Source organism: Ornithorhynchus anatinus, chromosome 2 (genome assembly GCF_004115215.2).
Source record: "Ornithorhynchus anatinus isolate Pmale09 chromosome 2, mOrnAna1.pri.v4, whole genome shotgun sequence".
NCBI lineage: Eukaryota > Metazoa > Chordata > Mammalia > Monotremata > Ornithorhynchidae > Ornithorhynchus > Ornithorhynchus anatinus.
In genome coordinates, this window is record NC_041729.1 from 164,656,091 (window position 1) to 164,681,328 (window position 25,238).

The following is a 25,238-nucleotide window of genomic DNA, read 5'->3' on the forward strand; positions in this document are numbered from 1 at the left end:
GGTGTAGCTCCATCACCCTAGACTGTGCTGTCCTTGTAGTCCATGGAGGTCTCTTTTCAGGGAGAGAGAGACTGAAGACATTTGGTAACGCAAAAAACAACAAAAAAGTGTTCCAATATAAGGTGAGGAGGCAAAATAAACAAACCTCAATTGGTGATTACTTCTCTCCCTCAAGGCTCCTTTATCCTCGCAAATTGAGTCAGTGGTCAACATGTCAGAGACCCCTCCCTGCTTTATCCATCCCTTAACTATGTTCTCTGACAGCCTTGGTTTATTCAGCTGGGTCTTTGTGCTGCTTGGTGGGAATGATGATAGCATTACAGACCAGAGGTAGACAGAGTACCTTTAGAATGGTGCACTGTAAATAGTAGCCACTATCTTAGGGATTTCCCGAAGTGAAAGATAGCTGTTCCAGGGTTTCTTTTTCCCTGTTTTCATTTTGAAACCTGTAATGGCCCCTTTTTCCTCCTTCCTTCTTTTCTGGGCCATGTCTTCGTTTCAACACATTCCAACAAACGCAAAAGAATGGAACTTGATTTTTTCTGATTAGGCGCCTAGGTTAGCAGACCAGAAAGTTGGTCCGGTACCTGTATCACGCAGCTCGAAATGGCTTTGCCATTCACGTATCTTAGTAACTGCTGCTTTTTGGAAAATGATTTTCAATGGAAATCAACATTCTAGGCCTCGTGTGTTAGGAGGCGAGGCATTAATGGCGTGATTTGGCAATAAGCTAATTATCAGCGTTAGCAGTGGCTTCCTCTTAGAGTGACATTATCTGGAAGGAGATAGAAGAGTGTGTGTGTGTGTGTGTGTGTGTGTGTGTGTGTGTGTGTGTGGCCATATGCACTCTTGTTGGGAGGCAGGTATATCCAAAGAAGTCAATTCACTGGGCAGAAGACCTAGCAGTAGTATCAATATCAAAATATTTATTGACGATATGGTTTGCGAAAGTAATAATCATAATTGTGGTATCTGTTAAGCACTTACTTTGTGCCAAGCACTGTACTAAGTGCTGGTGTGGATACAAGCAAATCAGGTTGGACACAATCCCCTTCCCATGTGGGGCTCCCAGTCTCAATCCCCATTTGACAGATGAGGTAACTGAGGGCACAGAGAAATTAAGTGACTTGCCCAAAGTCACACAGCAGACAAGTGGTGGAGCCGGGATGAGAACCCATGACCTTCTGACTCCCAGGCCCATGAGCTATCCACTTTGTCATGCTGTTTCCAGGCCTAGGAAAGGAAACTAGCAGACCGCGCTTGGGTCTGAGGAAGATGTCCAGAAACCGGGTCATTTGAAAGTCACATTACACTCCTTCCCTGTAGAGGCAATAATAATAATAATAATTGCGGTATTTGTTAAGTGCTTACTGTGTGCCAGGCATTGTACTAAGCCCTGGGGTGGTTACAAGAAAATCCAGTTGGATGCAGTCCCTGGCCCATGTGCAACTCACAGTCTCCCTCCCTATTTTGCAAATGAGGTGGCTAAGGCACAGATAAGTGAAGTGATTCTCCCAAGGCCAAACAGCAGACAAGTCACCTATGATGAGAACGACGTCTTACTCAGGCACCTTAATGAAAATGGAACCGAGTTTCACAGTTTTGTCTTCTACTCAATTCCCAGGTCCTACCTGCTTCAGTGTAGTTCGATAGCTGGGAAATACTATTCAATTGAGAAAAAAAATGCTCCTATCACTTCAGCTTAAAATAGATTTGCCTGATCATGTTTCAGATTTGTGAAAATAGTACAGAATGGGCTAATAATAGCAAGGCCAAGGATAGAATGAAAAATGATAGAGAAATAAATGGAATCTGGAGGCCGTCCTGGGAAACTGAGAGCGCTTATGGACTTCATTCGAGTTCATCTGAACAAATGCCGTCTGCTGTGAAAGGAGCCAATGCTTGGATTCAGTGCCCTTGTAACACCAACCGTAGTTGTGTCCTGCTGTTTGGGGATTTGTGTTGAGAGATGCTCATTGTTTTGACACAAAATGGATGCATTTTGCATGCTGCAGGATGTTGTGGGCACATGAGAGATTTTAGGTTCTATTTTGGCAAACTCTCTAATCCAAGTTCTTTATCTCTAGCTGGTTACTTCAGAAACTGATCCAGGATAAATGGAATTCATGGCATATGAATATATATATATATATATATATATATATATGAATAGAGTGTATATACACACACACATATATACTTAGCTGTCTGTTTATTTACAATAACCTAAATGTTTTCCATTTTTGAGTAGGTTTCCACAGCTGTTCTAAAAATCAGATTGCATCAAAGCTGTGTGGGACACGGAAAGGAATAGCAAATAGCAAGACCCAAAATAAAAGCTGAAACTGTTCCTTTTCATCACTGTTTGGACTGCAAGCTCTGAAACCCTCTGATCAAAATCTTTTCCCCCCACCTCGGTCCGCTTTCCTTGTCAGTCAGGCCTCAGTAGATTTGATGATCCTATCCTCTCTCCTCACCATAGCCTTCCTTTCTCGTTGCGATTAGGCAGAAATCATGGATTACTCTCAGACAATTCACGTCAGAATGTTCTGCCTGCTATGTCTCCCGCTGGATCTCATTCTGGTCATTATTTTGTCTTTGTTATTGTTTCTAAATAGCATTAAATTCTGTTAACGTCACAGGTTCATTTCAAGTCATCGACGTCTCACTGAATAAATTCAGTTTTGAGTTGAAGACCATTGGCCATTTGACAGACTTAGTCAGTCACCCCCTCTAGACGGTAAACTTGTTGTGGGCAAGGAAGGTACCTGTTTATTGTTCTATTGTACTCTCCCAAGCACTTAATACAGAGCTCTGCACACAGTAAGTGCTCGATAAATCCGACCGAATGGAAGAATGAATGAGTATGAAGAGAGACAAGATTTGTCACCTGGCATTTCTTTCCTACGCTGGGATGCCTGAAACCACCCCCTCCACACACGCACACACAAACACACACACACACACGTGCTAAAGATTAAAAATAAAAATTGATTAACAACTCCGATTAACATTGTCTACTGGAGGAGTGACAGTTAAGAATTCCATTTCTTTTGGGGTGTCCATTAAGACTGAACAAACTAGAGAAGGTGGCTCCTAATTTTCTCCCTTAGAAATAAATCATCCCACCTGCGAAATCAGTGCTGTTCCTGATTTCGTACTGGGGTGAAAATGTAGCTCGCATCCCATCGTGCCCACAATAAAGGTGTTGACTCTATAGGTTCCAAGTCGAAATATCACAGTAATTAGTTCAGGTGAAGCCCAATCAATCAATCAATCAATCAGTCAAAGGTATTTATCGTAATTAAATGCTTAGGCGAGTACAATGCATTTGTTGTTGTTGTCTTATGCCGTCGGGTCGTGCCCGATCCACGGCGGTGCCATGGACACATCTCTCCCAGAATGCCCCACTTCCATCTGCAATCGTTCTGGTAGTGGATTCAGAGAGTTTTCTTGGTAAAAATATGGAAATGGTTTACCATCGCCTCCTTCCGCACAGTAAATGAGTCTTTGCCCTCGACTTTCTCCCATGCCGTTGCTGCCCAGCACGGGGGAGCTTTGACTTATAGCAGATGGCCTGCCACTCGCTAGCCACTGTCCAAGCTAGGAATGGAATGGGTAGGCCTCTGCTTGACTCTCCTTCCTGTAGTTGAGACTGGAAAAGGACTGGGAACCCTCCGGGTACGCCCCTGAGAGGAGAATGCAATGGCGTTAATAATTATTATAACAATAATTGTGGTATTTCTATCAATATCAAGTTAATATCAAAACATTTATAGGCAATACAGCTTGCCAAGTAGAAACTGGGTCATCTGAAAGGTCACAAACACTTCATCCCTGTAGAGGCGATGGTAATAATCGTGGAATTTGTTCAGCGCTTTCTTTGTGCCAGACGCTGTACTGAGCGCCGGAATAGACGCGAGCACATCGGGTTGGACACCGTCCCTGTCCCACGTGGGGATCCTAGTGTCAATCCCCATTTTACGAATGAGATAAATGAGGCACAGAGAAGTGACTTGCTCGAGGTCACACGGCAGACAGGTGGTAGAGCCGAGATTAGAACTCATAACCTTCTGACTTTCAGCCCATGCTCTATCCACTATGGCATGCAGAGAACAGTCATTCCATAGCCCTAAAACCCTTATTCAAGGCAGACATTCTGTTGATGAGGGTGTTTAAGCACATTTTCAGAGAGAGGTTAGAGTAGTCATAAGCTCACTTGGGGTAGGAAATGTGTCTGCTATATAGTTGTTATTGTACTTCCCCAACAGCTTAGTACAGTGCCCTACACTCAATAAGCGCTCACTAAATATGATTGATTGATACCTATGTAATAATAATAATAATGTTGGTATTTGTTAAGCGCTTACTAGGTGCAGAACACTGTTCTAAGCACTGGGGTAGACACAGGGTAATCGGGTTGCCCCACGAAAGGCTCACAGTTAATCCCCATTTTCCAGATGAGGTCACTGAGGCACAGAGAAGTGAAGTGACTTGCGCACAGTCACACAGCTGACAGGTGGCAGAGCCGGCATTCGAACCCCTGACCTCTGACTCCCAAGCCCGGGCTCTTATCTACTTGTTTCGTTTTGTTGACTGTCTCCCCCTTCGAGAGTGTGAGCGTGAGCTGGGTAGGGATTGCCTCTATCTTTTGCCGAACTGTACTTTCAAAGAGTTTAGTACAGTGATCTGCACACAGTAAGCGCTCAATAAATACGATGGAATGAATGAATGAATGATTGATAGGAGCAGGAGGAGGAGTAATAACCAGAGGGAACTCTAAGGTCCACTGCTGGGCCAAATCCTCATGGCATAGTCGATAAACCACGGGCCTGGGAGTCAGAAGGTCATGGGCTCTAATCCCGGCTCCATCACTTGTCTGATGAGCGACCTTGAGCACTTCACTTCTCTGGACCTCATTTCCCTCATCTGTAAAATGAGGACTGAGACTGTGACCCCCATAAGGGACAGGGACTGTGTCCAACCTGATTGGCTTTTATCTCCCTCAGCGCTTAGTATAGTAACGCCTCAACAAATACCATCATCGGGATTATTATTATTGTCATTATAATGCTTGGACTCGGTCCACTCCTGAAAAATCTCCAGCTTTCATAGCTTTTTTTGGTGCTTTCTGGTACCAGAATTTTAATGATCGTGGTAATTAAGTGCTCACTCTGTGCCAGGCACTGTACTGAGTACTGGGGAGAAGAGTCCCGCTGCAGAGTCCAAAGGAGATCGCTGCGAATCAATCACTCTTATTTACCGAGAGCCTTCTGTGTGCAGGGCACCGTACCAAGCCCGTGGGAGAGTGTAATAGAACAGCCCGACGGACACATTACCTGCCCTCGGAGAGCTTACGGGCTGCCCCGATCTCTGTCCTCTCCTCCGGTTCCACGTCGCTTAGATGAGCCCCGCTAAACCCAACTTGCAAGAAGAAGCCCAGCAGCTGGGGAGACTCGGGAGGTGAGTCCTTCCATGCTGATTCAGAATCCAGCCGGGTGACTACAGTCTGGTGCTGTCACACCTAGTTACAGAGATGGGAGAACAATGCTTCCCTCGAGAAAGGGGGAAACATTCTCCTGCAGTCACAATTTGGATGTGAAACGTAAATTGTCTCTTTACATCCCGTGGACGCAGAGCTGTCAGAGAAAGCAAAACCTCCGTTTGAATGGAAAAGCTTTTTATTTCTTTAAAAATGGTACCAACTGTAATTATCCATCACCATGTAGGCCGCTTTTTAATGCTGTTTTATAATTACAGGTCTTAATGCTAGATTATACAGAGTCATTTATAAATAGTCAGAACAGAAGGACGTTGGGAGTTTTTAACCTGTGGCTGACTGCAGGTTATGGGATGTTTGCCTTGTGCGCGGATGATAATAGCTGGGTAATGATTAATGAATCCTTTAATTAATTCTTCAGCGAGAAATGTTTTACGGCTTTGTCTCGTTCTCTCTGGACGTAGTTTCGTCCGTCAGTTTCGAAGGCGCAGATAAGTCACCGCGGGCCGAACCTCCGTGAAGACCCCGGGTGTCTCCGGAGTATTTGGTCAAAGGGCACTAGAGGTTTAGAACGCTACGGACTTGTCAAAACCATGGAAGGTGGTTATAAATCAATTGAGGTCATTGCTGATCTTTGAGGCGGGAGAGGTATCGGTGACACAACTGTTTATGAAAATGTTGTGAAATTAAATCGAATGGAAACAGAGAGGGCGCCCCTCCTATTCTATGGAATCTGAAGTTTACTAGAAAGAGTTCTAAAGAGGGAACGCTGCAGATAACTTTTCTAATCACCGTGGTGAGGATAATGTATTTCGACCTTCACTGCGTGAAAGGCCCTGGTGTATGAAACAAAAATACACACGAAAACGCTTTCACTTTCATTTGGAATATTTCAGTGATCAGGGAGGCGGTACAGCCTGGGAGATAAAGCACGGGCCTGGGAATCAGAGGACCTGGGTTCTAATCCTGGCTCCACCCCTTGCCTGCTTTGTGACCTTGGGCAAGTCACTTAAGTTCTCTCTGCTTCAGTTCCCTCATCTGTAAAATTCAATCTCTGTTCTCCATCCTACTTAGGCTGTGAGCCCCATGTGGGACCTGATTGCCTGGTATATGCCCCAGCACTTGGTACAAAGCTTAGACACATAGTAAGCCCTTAACAAATACCACAATTATTATTATTATTATTATTATATGTTGTAGTTTCAATTATCTGGATATTTGGTTCTTGGTGGTACAAACCAAAAACTGAACTATCGAAGCAGGGATGAAAGACATCTCAGGGAATATAATAAGAATCGTATACTGGGAATAAGCCCTGCCAATATTTTCCCCAGTATCCACCTTCCAACTCATGGAACATGAAACAATGACATAGAACCTGTCACCTCTCCCTCGCATCCACTTTTAAAATAAAGGGAAATCTAAGCTTCTGTTTAAGATGAAACAATCCGGGAAAAAAACGACCTCCTTCTTCTCCCCCTTCTAGAGGGTGAGCTCATCGTTGGGTAGGGATTGTCTCTATCTTTGCTGAATTGTACTTCCCAAGCACTTAGTTCAGTGCTGCACACAGTAAGCGCTCAGTAAATACGATTGAATGAATGAATGAACAAGAAAAAATAAAATAAATTAAAGCTTCTGTGGGCTCTCTTCCAATTTGGATCTTCTAATTGCCTCCCTCATGTTGCAAAGGAACAATGTCTTCCACCCTTTCCATCATTCGCTGATGCAGCAGACTCCCAGCGTGGCTCAGTGGAAAGAGCACGGGCTTGGGAGTCAGAGGGCGTGGGTTCAAAATCCCTGCTCCGCCAATTGTCTGCTGTGTGACCTGGGGCAAGTCACTTCACTTCTCTGTGCCTCCGTTCCCTCATCTGTAAAATGGGGATTAGGACTGTGAGCCTCACATGGGACAACCTGATTACCCTGTATCTACCCCAGCGCTTAGAACAGTGCTCTGCACATAGTAAGCACTTAACAAATACCAACATTATTATCATTATTATTATTATAAGAGTTCTGTGCTGTCATCTTCTGAGCCTGTCCCAAGGAGGAGAGTCACTCAATCAGTCATTGGTATTTATCGAGCGCTCACTGTGCGCAGAGTACTATTCTAAGCTCTTGGGGAGTACGCTACAACGGAGTTGGTAGACACATTCTCTGCTCACAAGGAGTTTTCAGTAGAGGGAGAGAGACATATTAATATAAATAAATACATTCCAGATATGGAGCTGAGGGTGGGGTGACTGTCAAGTGCTTAAAGGGAGCAGATCCAAGGGCTCAGAGGATGCAGAAGGCAGAAGGAGTAAGGGAAAAAAGGGGATTAATTAGGAAAGGAAGGCAACAAGAAGAGATGGAGGAAATAATAATAATCACTATGGTTATAATAATGGTATTTGCTCTTACTGTGTGGCAAGCACTGTTCTCAAGATTGGGGAAGGCACAAGGTAATCAGTCCCCACAGGGAACTAACGGCTTAAGAAGTAGGGAGAAAAGGAATTACATCCCCATTTTGCAGATGAGGGAACTGAGGCCCAGAGAAAATAAGGGACTTACTCAAAGTCACATAGCGGCTACTTGGTAGAGTTGGGATCAGAACCCTTGCCCTCCAACTCCCAAGTCTGTGATCTTTCCACTGAGCTTTGCTTTCTCCAAGTTTTTAGTATTTATTATCTGTCTCCAGCATTGGAGTGTAAGCTCCACCAGACTGTAAGCCCATTATGGGCACGGAATGGGTCTGCTCATTCTCTTGTATTGTAATTATTATTATTATTATTATTATTATGGTATAAGATAAATGCTTATTATGTGTTTGTGTAAGCACTGGAGTGGATACAAGCAAATCGGTTTGGATACAGTCTGGTCCCTCATAGGGCTCACAAGTCTTATTCCCCATTTTTTTTTACAGATGAAGCAACTGAGGCCCAGAGAAGTGAAGTGACTTAACTAAAGTCACACAGCAGATAGGTGACGGAGCCAGGATTAAAACTCATGACTCCCCGGGCCATGCTCTATCCACTAAGCCATGCTGCTTCCTTAAGTATTCCCTATTGTACTCTTCCAAGCATTTGGTACAGTGGTCTGCACATAGCAAACTCTCAATAAATATCATTGATTGATTGATTGATTGATTTCTGTAGTCTGGGAAAGTGGGTCTTCTCTGTACTTGAATGTGTTTTCTTCAGGAAAATCATTGGAATATTCAAATCCATTGGCTGCTGGCTTTATTTTCCCCCAGTCAGTCAATCAATCTTATTTATTGATTGGAGCAGCATCACCCAGTGAGTAGAACACGGGCCTGGGATGTGGGAGCACCTGGGTTCTCATTCTGGCTCTGCCACTTGTCTGCTGTGTGACCTTGGGTGAGTCACTTCACTTCTCTGGGTCTCAGTGACATCATCTGTAAAATGGGGATGAAGACTGTGAGCCCCATGTGGGACAGGTACCGTGGCCAGTGTGATTACCTTGTATCTACCCCAGTGTTTAAAACAGAGCCTGGCACATAGTCAGCACTTAACAAATACCATAAAAAATAAAAAAAATGAAAGAGGAATTTATCAGGGAAGGCCTCTTGGAGGAGAGTTGCCTTTAATAAGCTTTGAAATTAGGGAGAGTGATTGTCAGCTAGACAGAGGAAGAGAGTTGATAATAATAATAACGATGGTGTTCGTTAAGTGCTTACTATGTGCCAAGCACTGTTCTAAGAGCTGGGGTAAATACAAGGTAATCAGATTGTCCCACGTTGGCATTAATAATGTTGGTATTTGTTAAGTGCTTACTATGTGCAGAGCACTGTTCTAAGCGCTGGAGGAGATACAGGGTAATCAGGTTGTCCCACGTGAGGCTCAGAGTTAATCCCCACTTTACAGATGAGGTAACTGAGGCACAGAGAAGTTAAGCGACTTGCCCAAGGTCACACAGCTGCCAAGTGGCAGGCAGAGCATTTGAGGAGCGAAGTGTGCGGGCTGGGGTGGAGTAGGAGAGTAGCGAGGTGAGGTAGGAGGGGCTGAGGTGACTGACTGCTTTAAAGCCGAAGGACAACCGCTGGAGGTTCCTGAGGAGTGGAAAAATAGGGACTGAGTGTTTCTGTAGAAAAATGATCAGGGCAGAAAAATGAAGTATGGAGTAAAGCGAGGCAAGGCAAGGACATTAAGGAGGCTGATGCAGTAATCGAAGTGGGAAAGGATTAGGTGTTTGGATTAATATGGTGCAGTTTGGAGTAGAAAGAGTGGATTTTAGCAATGTTGTGAAGGTGGAACCAATCGGATTTGCTGACAGATTGAATATGGCGGCGTTGAATGAGAAGTACGAGTCGAGGATAATGCCAAGGTTGCCGCCCTGTGAGGCAGGTAAGATGGCGGTTTGGTCTACAGCGATGGGAAAGTCAGCATTGGGGAAGAGACAAAAAAATTAAAGATTCATTTAATGGCTTATGAGAGGAGTAGGGAGTGGTTAAGGAAGAAGTAGAATGCTTGGAATTCAAATTGTAGTCATTTAGTTCTCCCCTCCCACCAAGCTGTTCAGCGTCAATTCTAGGTGTGAAAATGTTCAATAATTTCCTTCCTTTCTTGAAAGAAAATCCAGGTTTGGTTCTCGCAAAACCCACAGCTTCCCACCTGGGTCTCTTAGATGTAGGAAGTTCATTCAGTCCACGCCTCCTCCGTTCTCCTTTCCAACATCTTCTGTGACCGAACACTGAGAAGTGCAGGAATTTCTCCCTGTGACCGTTTCTAAAAGGGTGAACTTACCTGTGATTTTTTTTTTTATCTCTTCTCTTTTTAAACTTTGAATTCATCCCCTATCATTTTCCTCTCTTTTTATTTTCTTCCCTTCCCTCCTCAGTATGTTCCTCTCATTCTTTTTCATTATTATTATTATTATTTAATTCATCCAGTTATCACAGCTTCCAGTGCTTCCTCTCTGGGCTGGATGAGACTTTTTTGAAGTACTTGAACAGGATCCGGGGGAGAGGTGATGCTGGGAAGGGGAGCGGAAGGGAGGCTTTTCAATACAAAGCCCTGGGCTTCTCTACTCCCCAAGAAGGAGCGAGTTAAGATGAACTACTTGATCTGAATTCACAGCACTTCCCCGAGACTAGAGAGGAGGGAGACTGAACGTAGGGAAAAAAAAAAAAAAATCTCTGTGCAGGTGACTTGAAAGCCCTTCGATAGGTCAGAATTTCTTTTTTCAGAGGGAGGAAGTGTTCATTTTTTCATCATTAACCTGTCCTCTAAATCCCTCTAAGTCACTCATCTGTGTGATGAACAGCATTTTCCATTGAATAAATCAAAATATAGTTTACAGCAGAAGAAAGTCTCTTTTAAATGGATCGATTCCTGAAGCGGCAACTCCCGTATCTGTTTCGACCTGGACAGACTCTTAAACGGATGGTACATTCTGCTTATCTCATCTGGGCTGGGGTGTGGGAAGAGGAGAGAGTTAGGTCCAGTGCTTAATTACTCTCTGCTGGGTTATTGCTTCGTTCAGTTTGATTTCTATGGACTCAGCTTGCTTCTGTTCCTTCTTTAGACTTGCTAGCCTGGGGAGGCCACTCATGAATCCAACACGCCAAATGTGAAATTGAATTTCTCTGGGGGAGATAATGGTGGAGAGGTGATTTATTTTTAGAAAAGATGGGACTGTTGGAAAGAAATGCGATCGGTCAATCAATTGATCGCATTTATTAAGTGCTTACTATGCGCAGAGCACTGTACTAAATGCTTGGGAGAGTACGATGCGGCAGAATCAGCCTAATTTGGGAGAGACAGGTGGACCCGTTACGGGCAGCTTCTGAATATTGTTTGTAACTTAGAGTGAGCCCTGATGGGAAAGGAGGATGATCAAAATGTGTGAGACATAAGGAATCCTGGAAGTAGGTGATGCTAGATTGAAAAAGAGTGTTGGAAATACCATAGGACAATTTAGTTATAAGTAGATGTCTTTGGAGATGGCGGTGATTATAATTATGATCAAGAAGATATCAATATGGCATTTATTAAACACGTTCACGGCACCAAGCACTCTGATAAGTGCTGGGATAAATATGAAATATTCTGTTCATACATAGTCTGTAAGCCCGTCAAAGGGCAGGGACTGTCTCTATCTGTTACCGATTTGTACATTCCAAGCGCTTAGTACAGTGCTCTGCACATACTAAGTGCTCAATAAATACTACTGAATGAATAGTCTCTGCATGGGGCTCAGAGTCTAAGAGGGAGAGAGAGTAGGGATCTTATACCCATTCTTTCACTCATCCTTCCTCCCTTCCTCACGGCACATATGAATATATATATATTTGTGTGTGTGTGTGTGTGTGTGTGTAATTTGTGTGTGTGTGCAATTTATCTATTCATTTATATTATTCATTCAATAGTATTCATTGAGCGCTTACTATGTGCAGAGCACTGTGCTAAGCTCTTGGAATGTACAAATCGGTAACAGATAGAGACAATCCCTGCCCTTTGACGGGCTTACGGTCTAATCGGGGGAGACGGACGGACGAGAACAATAGCAGTAAATAGAATCGAGGGGATGTACATCTCATTAAAACAATGGCAAAACATAGAATCAAGGTGATGTACATCTCATTGACAAAATGAATAGGGTAATGAAAAATAATACAATGGAGCGGACGAGCACAGTGCTGAGGGGAGGGGAAGGGAGAGGGGGAGGAGCAGAGGGAATGGGTGGGGAAGGGGGCTTAGCTGAGGGGATGTAGGGGGAGTAGAGGGGGAGCAGAGGGAGCAGAGGGAAAAGGGGAAGCTCAGTGTGGGAAGGCCTTTTGGAGGAGGGGAGCTCTCAGTAGGGCTTTGAAGAGGGGAAGAGAATGAGTTTGGCGGAGGTGAGGAGGGAGGGCGTTCTAGGACGGCGGGAGGACGCGGCCCGGGGGTCGACGGCGGGATGGGCGAGAACGGGGGACGGTGAGGAGGTGGGCGGCGGAGGAGCGGAATGTCTCTTTACCCCTCTGGACTATGAGCTCTCTGTGGGCTGGAATGTGTCTGTTTCTTGTTGCTCTATTGTACTCTCCCAAGAGCGTAGTACGGCGCTTTGCACATAGTAAGTGCTCAATAAATACAGTTGAATGAATGAATGAGGAGCTGAGGTCCAGAGGCATAGTAGAGCAGGCCGGTGGCAGAGCTGGGATTGGAAACTAGATCTCCTGACTCCCTGACCATTCTCTTTGTCCTAAATCATGAAACACTCTTGCCATTTATGGTATCACTAATTTAATGTTTATGCCACATTTGGGCGTGTTTTGGATTTCTCCTATTCTCTGCCTCTCATAGAGATTTTTGGTATCCATACTTAAAAAGTATTTTAGGACCTTGTTCTCAGAGATGTCATTCATACACGAAGAAAATTAAAAAATCAGAAGGTTCCCTATTTATAGAACCATGCTTGTTGAATTGTACTTTCCAAGCTCTACTGTCGGTGCTTTACACGCAGTAAGTGCTCAATAAATACGATTGGATGAATGAATAAATGAACAGTAATACTGTTCAAGCTAAACACCGCCTTACATCTCTGGCTTCATCCTATCCCTCCTGAATGACTCCATCAGCCTCCTTGCTGACCTCCCAGCCTCCTGTCTCTCCCCACTCTCGTCCACACTTTCCTGCTGCCTGGATCATTTTTCGATAAAATCATTCAATCCATGTCTCCCCGCTCCTACAGATCCTCGAGCGGTTCCCCGTCCACCTCAGTGTGAAACAGAAACATCTTGCCAGTGGCTTTAAACAACTAAATCACCTTGCCCCCTCTTACCTTACTGCCCCGATTTCCTACTCCAACCCAGCCCACACACTTTGCTCCTCTAATGCCAACCAACTCACCGTACCTCGGCCTCATCTGTCTGGCTACCAAACCTGCCCATGTCCTGCCTCTGGCCTAGAATGCCCTCCCTCTTCATATCAGACAGACGATCACCCTCCCTACCTTCAAAGCCTTATTAAATAATAATGTTGGTATTTGTTAAGCGCTTACTATGTGCAGCGCACAGTTCTAAGCACTGGGGTAGATACAGGGTCATCAGGTTGTCCCACGTGAGGCTCACAGTTAATCCCCACTTTACAGATGAGGGAACTGAGGCACAGAGAGGTGAAGTGACTTGCCCACAGTCCACACAGCTGACAAGTGGCAGAGCTGGGATTCGAACCCGTGACCTCTGACTCCCAAGCCCGGGCTCTTTCCACTGAGCCCCGCTGCTTCTCCCAATTCACAAATTCACATCTACTCCACGAGGCCTTCCCCCACGAAGCTCCCATTTCCCCTTCTCCCACTCCCTTCTGCACTTGGATTTGCTTCCCTTATTTACCCCTCCCTCGGCCCCATGCCACTTATGTACATATCCATAATTTCTATATTTACATTCTTTCCCTCTAGACTGTGAGCTCACCGTGGGCAGCGTATGTGCCTACCGCTTCTATTGCATCGTACTCACTCTAGTGCTTAGTACAGTGCTCTGCACAAAATAGGCAGGCAATAAATAGGATTGATTGATGGACTGATGGATTGACTGATTCCCAAGAAACCGGCTTTCCCCACTTTATGGAATAGCCAGAAGCCAGAAGCAATAAATCAATGAATACATTCATTCATTCATTCATTCATTCATCCACGCAATCGATTGTGAGCCCGTCATTGGGCAGGGATTGCCCCTATCTGTTACTGAATTGTACATTCAAAGCACTTAGTACAGTGCTCTGCATATAATAAGCACTCAATAAATACTATTGAATGAATGAAGGAATATTGAGCATTTACTTTATGCAGAGCACGGTACTAAGCACTTGGGAAGTCCAATTCAGCAACCAATAGAGACAATCCCTGCCCACAGCGGGCTCACAGTCTAGAAGGGGGCAGGCAGACATCAAAACAAGTAAACGGGCATCTCAGTAGCATCATTATCAATAAATATAATTATAGATCAGCCGATCCATTGAATTGACTATATTAGAGCCCTTTATCAATACACCTGTTCATCCGTGAATCAGACCTCATCCAGATGACAGGTAATTCAGATTTCCATGAGACTTTTGAAGGACGATGATCATCAATCAAATAGTCACTCAGTAATATTTCCTGGGTACTTAATGCACCATGCTGAGCACTTGGGAGAGTTAGTAGAGAGGATCCCTCATTGTGGACAAGAACATACCTGTTATATTGTGCTTTGCACATATTATGCACTCAATAAATATGATTAAATGAAATGAATGAATATATCCCTGCCCACAAGGAGCTTACGGTTAATTCAAGTTCCCAATAAATTGCCAGGACTGCAAGTTATCTAAGTCCTTGGGCTATCGCCAGCACATCATCTACATTCCTTCATATGCACTGTTGTATATCTGGCATTCCTGTGTACAGGCAATTGCTCCCTTTGACAATTTTGTTTATAAATGTTTTCATACCTCTCTCCTTCACTAGAGGGGATGTTCCTTGGATCCTGAGAAAATGTCATTTGCTCATTTTGTTCTTTCATAAGCGCTTAGTACAATGAATTGCACTGTACCGTTCTTATGACTACAGCTACTTCACTCTGTAGTCTGTGTTAATTCTTTACATGGCATTCTATGGGAAATGGATTGGAGAGAAAGAATTATTCTTTAGGACAGGAGACCCAAATTCCCAAATCCACCAATAGTTGACTTTCCAGTGCCTGGCCAGTTGATTTAACTTTTCCTATTTTTGATTTCAATTTGGAAACGGGGCTATGAATTTTCCTCACAGGGACTTCTGAAATCTAATTAATGCCTCAAATTCCTTTGAGATAGAAGTTTATTTAAATAATAACTGTTATCATTTAGCTGAATTTACATTCCCTTAGATATACCACATAGGTGTTCCTCAGTAATGTCCCAAAACTTCTGATAGTACTGAGCTTTCCGTGTTAAAGAAGGAATAATAGTGATGATAACCGTAACGTTAATAATATGCACTCACTACTTCCCAAGCACTGTTTTGGGGTAGGTATAAAGTAACCAGATTAGAGTCAGTTCTGATCCCAGACAGGGCTCACATTCAAAGACAGATGGAGCGTGGGTTTCTTTTGACTATTATTCGAATGAGGAAACTGAGGCCAAGAAGCGTCATGTGACACAGCAGCGTAACTGTAGGGCAGGAACTAGAATCCAAGTCTTTTCCATATCTCTTTCCATTAGACCAATCCACCCTTCCCTAAAGAAGTTGTGGGAAGAACACAGGCCTGGGAATCAGAAGGTCATGGTTTCTAATCCCTGCTCCGCCACTTGTCTGCTGTGTGACCTTGGGCCAGTCACTTCACTTCTCTGGACCTCAGTCACTTCATCTGTAAAATGTGGATTGAGACTATGAGCTCCACGTGGGACAGGGACTCGATTTGTCCAACTCGATTTGCTCGTATCCAACCTAGCGCTTCCTGTAGTGCCTAGCACATAGTAAGTGCTTAACAAATACCGTCATTACTAACATTATTATTACTGCACAAAAAACTTATTTTCAACAGCCACATTTTAAAATCTGGGTCAAAGGACACACATACACAGAGATACGCATGCACACAGAGATATTCCCCAAATAGAAGGTCTTTCAGAAAATTTTCCCTTTTCTGTTAACACTGATGAACACTGATCTAATCTGTAGATTTTTTGGCAGGTGAGCCCACTGTGGGTAGGGATTGTCTCTCTTTATGACTGAATAGTACTTTGCAAGTGCTTAGTACAGTGCTCAGCACACAGTAAACGCTCAATAAATACAATTGAATGAATGAGTTTGGAAGAACACTGTATAAAGGGCAGAGATCACTCTCCTAATGGAATCAATGTTATAGATTGCATTCCTTTCCCCACTCCCACAGAAGTTACGAACATATCGTTATAATAATAATAATAATAATAATGGTATTTGTTAAGTCTTTACTATGTGCCCAGACCTGTTCTGCCCGTTCTTGGGCAGGGATTGTCTCTATCTGTTGCCCAATTGTACATTCCAAGCGCTTAGTACGGTGCTCTGCACAGAGTAAGTGCTCAATAAATACGATTGGTGCTCAATAAATACGACTGAATCAATGAATGCAGGGATAGATGCAAGATACTCAGGTTAAACACACTCCCTCTCCCATAGGAAGCTCAGAATCTTAATCCCCATTTTACAGATGAGGGAACTGAGGACAGAGAAGTTAAGTGACTTGGCCAAGGCCACCCAAGTGGAAGAGTTGGAACCGGAACCTGTGACTTTCTGACTCCCAGGCCCATGCTCTAACCACTACATGTGCTTTGTTTCCCCTACCCCTACTTTATTTTAGCGTGTGTCTCCCTGAATAACTCCTTGCAAATTCCTTGAGGACGGGATTGGTGTCTACCCGATCTTTTGTACTCTGCAAATGTTTAGTACTGTGCTCTCCACACAGTAGACTGTAAACTCCTCCAGGTTAGGGTTGGTATCTATGAACCCAATTGTCCTCTACAAATGATATGCTCTGCCGTAATTATGATAATCATGTTATTTGTTAAGCACTTACTATGTGCCCAGCACTGTTCTAAGCACTGGGGTAGATACACAGTAATCAGATTGTCCCACGTGGGTCTCACAGTCTTAATCTCCATTTTCCAGATGAGGTAACTGAGGCCCAGAGAAGTTAAGTGGCTTGTCCAAGGTCACTCAGTAGACAAGTGGCAGAGACAGAATTAGAACCCATGACCTGCTGACTCCCAGGCCCAGGGTCTTTCCACTAAGCCAAGCTGCTTCTCCAGCTGTAAATGCTCAATAAGTTTCATTAATTGACTAAGTGATCAATTTCTCTGTGTCTAGATAATGGCAACTGTTCAGAAAAAAGAAACAAAGATATTATTATGCTTAGTGGGAAAAGTTAGTCAGGGTTTTTATCAGAAAATCTTATTTTGTCTTAAGTGCCAACTTAAAGCAAAATTGAACATCAGTTTCCAAAGTGGTGTTTGATCCTACTGCAACTGACTTGTTTCCTTCATTCATTCCCCGCTCCCAGCCCCACAACAGTGATGTCCTGGGGTAGAGATTGTCTCTATCTGTTGCCGAATTCTACTTTCCAAGCGCTTAGTACAGTGCTCTGCACACAGTATGCGCTCGATAAATACGATTGAATGAATGAAGGAAGGAATAATTGTCGTGTATTGATTCATTTATATATTACGTCTGTCTCCCCCTCTAGACCGTCAGCACGCTGTGGGGCAGGGGATGTGTCTGTTTATTGTTGCATTGTCCTCTCCCAAGCGCTTAGTACAGTGCTCTGCACTCAGTAAGTGCTCAATAAATGTGATTGAATGGCTGAATGATTGCATTTCACACCAAGGTGATGTCTACCAAGGACCCCCTTCATCCTTAATATGATGCTACATTTTCTAGAAACTGCTTTGCCTCGAGTTGATCCCATAGGAGGTATGGGGGTGGATTTCCAGTGAACTGGGCTGAGGAACTTGGGCAAACTCAATAATAATAATAATAATAATAATGTTGGTATTTGTTAAGCGCTTACTATGTGCAGAGCACCGTTGTAAGCGCTGGGGGAGATACAGGGTCATCAGGTTGTCCCACGTGAGGCTCACAGTTAATCCCCATTTTCCAGATGAGGTAACTGAGGCACAGAGAAGTGAAGTGGCTCGCCCCCAGTCACACAGCTGACAAGTGGCAGACCCGTGAGTCGAACCCATGACCTCTGACTCCGAAGCCCGGGCTCTTTCCACAGAGCCACGCTGCTTCCCCATACCACAACAGTTTATGTTCACAGTGAACCAGTTGAGTGAACCATTCGCTTCAGCATCCACCGGCAGACCTACTTTTCTCTTTCACCATCAGGATTATCTTTGTTGTTCTCCAGTGCTATACACTGTAAGCTGTTCTAGGCTGTACGCTTGTTATGGGCAGAGAATGTGCCTGTTTATTCTTGTATTGTACTCCCTCAACCGCTTAGTACAGTGCTCTACACTCATTAAGTGCTCAGTAAATACAATTGAACAAACGAATGAATATTTTCATATGGGGGAAATTTAACCCGCGGTTCCGGGGACTGAGAATCAGGGAATCCAGTTCCTACTTTATCACTGCTGGGATGAGTGACCTTAAGTCACTTAGCCTCTCTGTGCCTAAGTTTCCACATCGGTAAAATGGGAATGCTCTCCTCCCCCTTTGAGTCGCTTGAGCTCTGCATGGGAACTATGTCCAATCTGGTGGTCTTCTATCCGCCACAGTGCTTAGCACATTGACCGAACTTGATGAATGTCATTATTATTATGATCCCTCCTGATAATAACCTTCAGTCCTGCCTAAGAGAATTCTTCCGTGTAAAAGTGTTATGTTCTGTTTGAAATGCTTAGTGGTTAAATTTAATTAGCCATATTTTTTTTCTGTGGTAACTGTTAAGTGCTTACTAGGGAAGCAGCACGGTCTTGTGGACAGTGGGAGTCGGAAGGACCTGGGTTCTAATCCCTTGTCTGCTCTGTGACCTTACGCAAGTCACTTCACTTCTCTGGTCCTCAGTGACCTCATCTGTGAAATGGGGATTACGACTGTGAGCTCCATGTGGGACAGGTTCTGTGTCCAACCCAATTATCTTGTATCTACCCCAGCTCTTAGTACAGTGCCTGGCACATACTAAGCACTTAACAAATACCATAATGATAATAATGTTCCAGATGGGACACCGTTGCAGGGGGCTCACAGTTTTAATCTCCATTTCATAGATAAGGTAGCTGAAGCACATACAAGTTAGGTGACTTACCCAAAGTGACGCATCAGGCAAGCGGCAGACCTGAGATTAGAACCCAGGTCCTTCTGACTCCCAGATCTGTGTTCTATCCACTAGTCCACACTGCTTCTGGTTTAATGTAACCCTGTGAGAACTTTATGCGATTAATAGAACTGATTTTATTATTACAAAAATCCCTGAAAGTTGAGTTGTGGGTTGGGGAATTCATTCACTCATTCAATCGTATCTATTGAGCACTTACTGGGTGCAGAGTACTGTGCTAACTGCTTGGGAGAGTACGATATAATAATATACAAACATATTCCCTGCTCACAAGGAGCTTACAGTCTAATGGGGGAGAAAGTCATTAATAGAAATAAATTCATTCATTCATTCAGTAGTATTTATTGAGCCTTTACTATGTGCGAGCACTGTACTAAGTGCTTGGAATGGACAAATCGGTAACAGATAGAGACAGTCCCTGCCCTCTGACGGGCTTACGGTCTAATCGGGGGAGACGGACAGACAAGAACGATAACAATAAATAGAATCGAGGGGAAGAACATCTCATTAAAACAATAGCAAATAAAATAAATAAATGACAGATGATATGAACATAAGTGGGGTGGGGCTGGGACCGGGGAATGAATAAAGGGAGCAAGTCAGGGTGAGACAGAAGAGAGTGGAGGAAGAGGAAAGGGGGACTTAGGGATTAGACGTACATGTTTTCTTGAGAGAGAACGTTCTCCAACTCTCTGACCATCCATCAGATCGGGAGGCTGATCAACTATCCTCTGAAGCTTAAGAAAGGAACTGAAATAGTTCTGTAGGCAAGGATCTTATCTACCAACACTATCAAACTGTACTCTCCCAAGAGCGAGCTACGGTACTCTGGATTTCTTAAGCACTTGAATAACACCATTGATGATTGATTCATTAATTCTGTCCCAGAATTGGACCCAAGACTGTTGCAAGAGTTTAGGAACCTCCTTAAACGGTAGAAGCGCTTCTTACTCGCTCTGCCCACAGAAAGCACTCAATAAATACCATCGATTGATCATTTAAAAACATTTCAGAAGATTTGGGGTGCTTGAGAAGTTCAAAAAAAACAGCGACATCCATTCATTCAGTTGTATTTATTGGGCACTTAATGTGCGCAGAGCACTGTAGTGAGCACTTGGGAGAGTACGCTATGACAGCAAACAGACCCATCCCCTGCCCACAGCGAGCTCACAGTCAAATGTTCCAACTCTTGAGGTTCACAAACCAAACCCGCTCCGTGTACCCTTCAGCATCGTGTCAGATAATGAGAATTCCAGCTTGATGGCCGACGTTCAATAATTGATTTTTGAAAATGAAAATCGAGACGGTGTCCTGTTCCCCCCACATCTATAGGACGGGAGATGTTCTTTATCCTATAGGGCCTACAGGAGGGTCAACCCAGATGGCTGTTTTTCCTTTAAATGGAATTGTCTTGCAGTATGCAGTGTTCTTAGGTGAATTTTCTTGTTTAAGAAGCCAGAATCCAAGAGAGTGCTATATTAGTGCATTATTCTCCCAACAAACAAATGCTGTTCTCTCGCTACCTGCCTCGCCATTGTTCCTGATTGTGTATGCATTGCAGTGGTATTTGGACAGTTTCCTGTTCTCTGCCAGCACAAAAAGGCATTTCTGTTACAATGGCCCCTTACCACACAATGACGGCATTAAGGATTTATGTGGAGGTTTCATTATTTTCTCCTCTTTTGTTCCTTCCAGGATGTCTTCCAAGCGACCAGCCTCTCCGTATGGGGAAGCAGATGGAGAGGTAGCCATGGTGACAAGCAGACAGAAAGTGGAAGAAGAGGAGAGTAACGGGCTTGCCGCCTTTCACCTTCCCTTGAATGTGAGTTTTCCCAACAAGCCTCACTCTGAGGAATTTCAGCCAGTTTCTCTGCTGACGCAAGAGAGTTCTGTCCAAAGGACTCCCACTTCTCAGCACAACATAATGGTAGGTTTTTTCCCGGCCTATTGTCGCTCCCACGATGTTTTCCCGGGACTACTCCTGGGGTAGTTTTTCTGTTGGGTTTTTTTCGAATGTAATGTGGAGAAAACCGCCTCACGCAGAAGGCCCCTACGTGGAGCCGTGCCTAAATTCTGACTTGGGCAGAAGTTGAAGAAAGTCCGTATTTACCCTTCCATTTTTATGCGCAAACTGTCCAGTGGCCCCTGTGCGGGATGAATTAGGGAAAGTGCAGCCCAGAAGAAATGGCATGTCAAAAGTAGGACTTCTATGTTGAATCTTGAGTCTTCTAGATGTGAGCTCACTCTAGGCAGGGATTGTCACTGTTTACTGTTGTAGTGTTCTTTCCCGATCACTTAGTACAGTGCTCTGAAAGCAATAAGCCCTTAATAAAAATATGATTGAATGAATGAATGGATCTCTGGTTGGGAACACATCTACGGACTCTGTTATATTGAACTCTCCCAAGCATTTAGCTCATTGCTGGGCACATAAAAGGTGCTTGATAAATATGATTGATTGAATCAGTTTGCAATTGTAATGCCTAAATACATGGAAATTGGACCGAGAGATAGAGTTGTCGCTTAAATTTGTAAGTGACATCACTAAAGGCAGAGTTTTCCTATTAGGTCTCGAATATCTGAGTGGACCGATGAGGAACCCATAATCTTGGCCATGCTGTGCACACGAAAACGACGTTCCTTGTTGTGTCATGATTATGTCTTTCGTCCGCTCTTCTCTTACTCCTGGCGAAGCCACGGCTCCTCTTTCGATGGCGTTACCCCACACTGGTCCGTCGTCAAGCACAGCCTCCGGATTTTCAGCCGGCCTGCTTCGTTTTACCGTGGCCTTTGAGTGGTTTTCTCTTCCCTCCTTGCTTCTGGTTTCCCGGTTTCATATCTCCATTCAGCAGTTGTTTGGGTATCCTGCTGTCACTCGCACTCCTGTATTCCACCTAGGTGGATAGTGTCGCTCGGGGCTGGAAGTCAAGTGAGCCAGGTTCTAGGTTCAGCTCTATCTTGGGACTGTTGCGGGACTTTGGACGAGTCATCTGACCTCTCTGCGCCTCAATTTCCTCATCTGCAAAATGAGCATAGGATAACAGCCTCTTCCTCCCTCTTAGGCTGAAAGTCGTAATAATGTCTGTGTCCCCCTCTAGACTGTAAGCTCACTGTGGTCAGGGAACGTGCCTGTTTATTCTCTTTCGTGCTCTCCCAAGTGCTTAGTACAGTGCTTTGCACACAGTAAGCTCTCGATAAATACGATTCAATGAATGAATGAATGAATGAGTTCCTTGAAGGGCAGAGGCTGTGACTGATCTGATACTCCCGTATCTACCCGAGGACCTAACCTAGAGTAAAAACTGAAAGTACAACCTGAGTCTGATTATCCAGCCCAGCTATTTCCAGCCAGGGTGGTTTGAACACTTGAACCATTCTGTCTTGTATCAAACCGTGGCCCTCATCTCTTCCCTGGGAAATTCACTAAGTGCTTGGGGAACCAGAGAATATCTGTCCAACTTCACGTGCCTGTTTTGGATACCGAGCAGCGCGGCGATGGAAGATTCTATTTAGTCTTGATTCTGTTTAGTCTTGACTCTATTTAGTTGCCACTGTTTTTACGAGCTGTTCTTCCCCTCGACTCTATCTATCGCCATCGTTCTCGTCCGTCCGTCTCCCCCGATTAGACCGTGCGCCCGTCAGACGGCGGGGACCGTCTCTATCCGTTGCCGACTTGTTCATTCCAAGCGCTTAGTCCAGTGCTCTGCACATAGTAAGCGGCTCGATAAATGCTATTGAATGAATGAATGAAGAAGTGATTTGTGCTCATTTGACTGAGCTCATCCATGCACACGTGTGGTGTCTGATCACGTGACCGTGCCAACTCTGGTCTTTTTTTCCCCTTTCTACTCACAGACTCTAAGGATCAATCTTCCTCTCCTATCCTATCCCGACGCACGGATCTTCCTTTTGGCTCCATCACCGATACGATTCTTGCTTTCAGCGCTAATTCTCGCTAATGGTGCAAAAACTAGGCGTCGGAGATGAGTAGCGTTTTAATTAATGGGTTGTAATTAGCTTTTATGTCATTGATTATCACGGCTGCGTTAGAGAAATTGTCAGTTAATCTGTAGTACGTAACACTTAGGAGAATATTCACTCATTCAATCGTACGTATTGAGCACTTATTCATTCATTCATTCAATAGTATTTATTGAGCGCTTACTATGTGCAGAGCACTGTACTTACAGTACAGAGCACTTACTGTATGAAGAGCACTCAAGTAAACTCTTGGGAAAGTAAAGTAATAACTGTGGTATTTTTAAACAGCATGCTCTGTGCCTAGCACGTCACTAAGAGTTGGGAGAAGGGAGAACGGTTAGTTAATCCCCATTTCGCCGGTGAGGAAACTGAGGCACGGGGAAGTCAAGTGACTTTTTAAGGACAGTCATATGTGCCGATGTACCCTCCTGAATGAATTATTACGATTTTTAAAAATGGTAGCATTTTTAAGTGCTTACTACGTCCCAGGCGCTGTACTAAGTGCTGGGGTGGATAGAGGCAAATCGGGTTGGACACAGTCGCTGTTCCACATGGGTCTTGCCGTTTCAATCCCCATTTTGCAGATGAGGCAACTGAGACCCAGAGAAGTGAAGTGCCCCAAGCTTACGCAGCAGGCAAGTGGTGGAGCCAGGATTGGATCCTATGAACTTGGAACTCCCAGGCCTGGGCTCTAGCCACTATTCTAGAAGGTCGAATTGGATTTTCCAGTTGGCCCAGATCAAAGCCCAACCCAAATGAAGCCCGTGAAAAACTACAGCTTCCTAGGTTTACTCTCTCCAACTCTCTCAGGGCTGTCAGACACCAAAAATTGGTTTCAGGGATACTTGGGAAAAGTTTGTGACCAAAGTTATTAATAATAATAATGGTATTTGTTAAGCGAGAAGCAGCGTGGCTCAGTGGAAAGAGCACGGGCTTTGGAGGCAGAGGTCATGGGTTCGAATCCCAGCTCTACCACTTGTCAGCTGTGTGACCTTGGGCACTTCACTTCTCTGTGCCTCAGTTCCCTCATCTGTCAAATGGGGATTAAAACTGTGAGCCCCACGTGGGACAACCTGATCATCTTGTATCCCCCGGCGCTTAGCACAGTGCTTTGCATATAATAAGCGCTTAAAAGAATGAATAAAATAATAAGCGCTTAACAAATACCACAAATTATTTTATTCATTTTTTAAGCGCTTACTATGCGCCAAGCATTGTTCTGAGCACTGGGGTAGATACCAGGTAATCAGGTTGTCCCACGTGGGGCTCACGGTCTTCGTCCCCATTTGACAGATGAGGGAACTGAGGCATAAAGAAGCGACTTATCCGAAGACGCACGGCTGACAAGTGGCAGAGCTGGGATTAGAACCCATTAGCTCCATTAAGCCACGCTGCTTCTCTAGGCTAGATGATGTGCGGGTCCCGGACCCCTCCTAAATCCACCGAGTGATTCTCCAGCGCCCTATCAAAGATGCTTAATGAAAACACAAGCTACGAGAGTTTGGACAAAAAGATTTTGGACAATCAAGGGGTAACAGCAGAGTCAACTTGCAAATCTTTTGCTGCTATGCGGCCATTTGGGCGGTCGTTTCCTCCGCGGTCGCGGAGTTCACGTTCCGGACGAATGTCCTGGAAAATGAAGGGTCTGACCAACCGCAGTCGTGGAATGAACGATCTGATCTTGCCAAAACGAACTCCCTGCCAAAGTGGAATTGAGTAACTTCCTTGTGCTTCCTTAACACCCTCCTGATCTTCACGGATCTTTGAGCAGCGTCCACGCCACCGTAGAGAGATGGCTGTATTTCAGTCTTTGGCCAAAGGTAATAATGATTTATAGTAATAACGGTGAAAATAATAGTGATTGCACGTGCTAAGTATTTACCATGCGCTAAGCACTCTAGTAAGGGCCGTGTTTGGTGCAAGATGATCGGGTTGGACGTGGCGTTCGCTGAGCAGGAGGGCTCAGTGGAAGGAGCCCGGGCTTGGGAGTCGGAGTTCATG

The 25,238-nt window shown here is 44.4% G+C and overlaps 1 protein-coding gene across 4 annotated transcripts in view; it reads left to right on the top strand.

Annotated features, from left to right (window-relative positions):
• Positions 1-25,238, top strand: part of SOX5 (SRY-box transcription factor 5) — a 490,387-nt gene that overhangs the window by 48,245 nt on the left and 416,904 nt on the right. For 2 of the 4 annotated variants that reach the window (XM_029058133.1, XM_029058135.1), the window contains exons 1-2: positions 5,331-5,463; positions 20,952-21,183. In XM_029058133.1, the coding sequence (XP_028913966.1) occupies positions 5,405-5,463; positions 20,952-21,183 (291 nt within the window). In that variant the 5' untranslated portion in view covers positions 5,331-5,404. Of the gene's footprint in view, positions 1-5,330; positions 5,464-20,951; positions 21,184-25,238 lie in introns of those variants that run through there. The other 2 variants (XM_029058134.2, XM_029058136.2) reach the window with 1 other exon arrangement.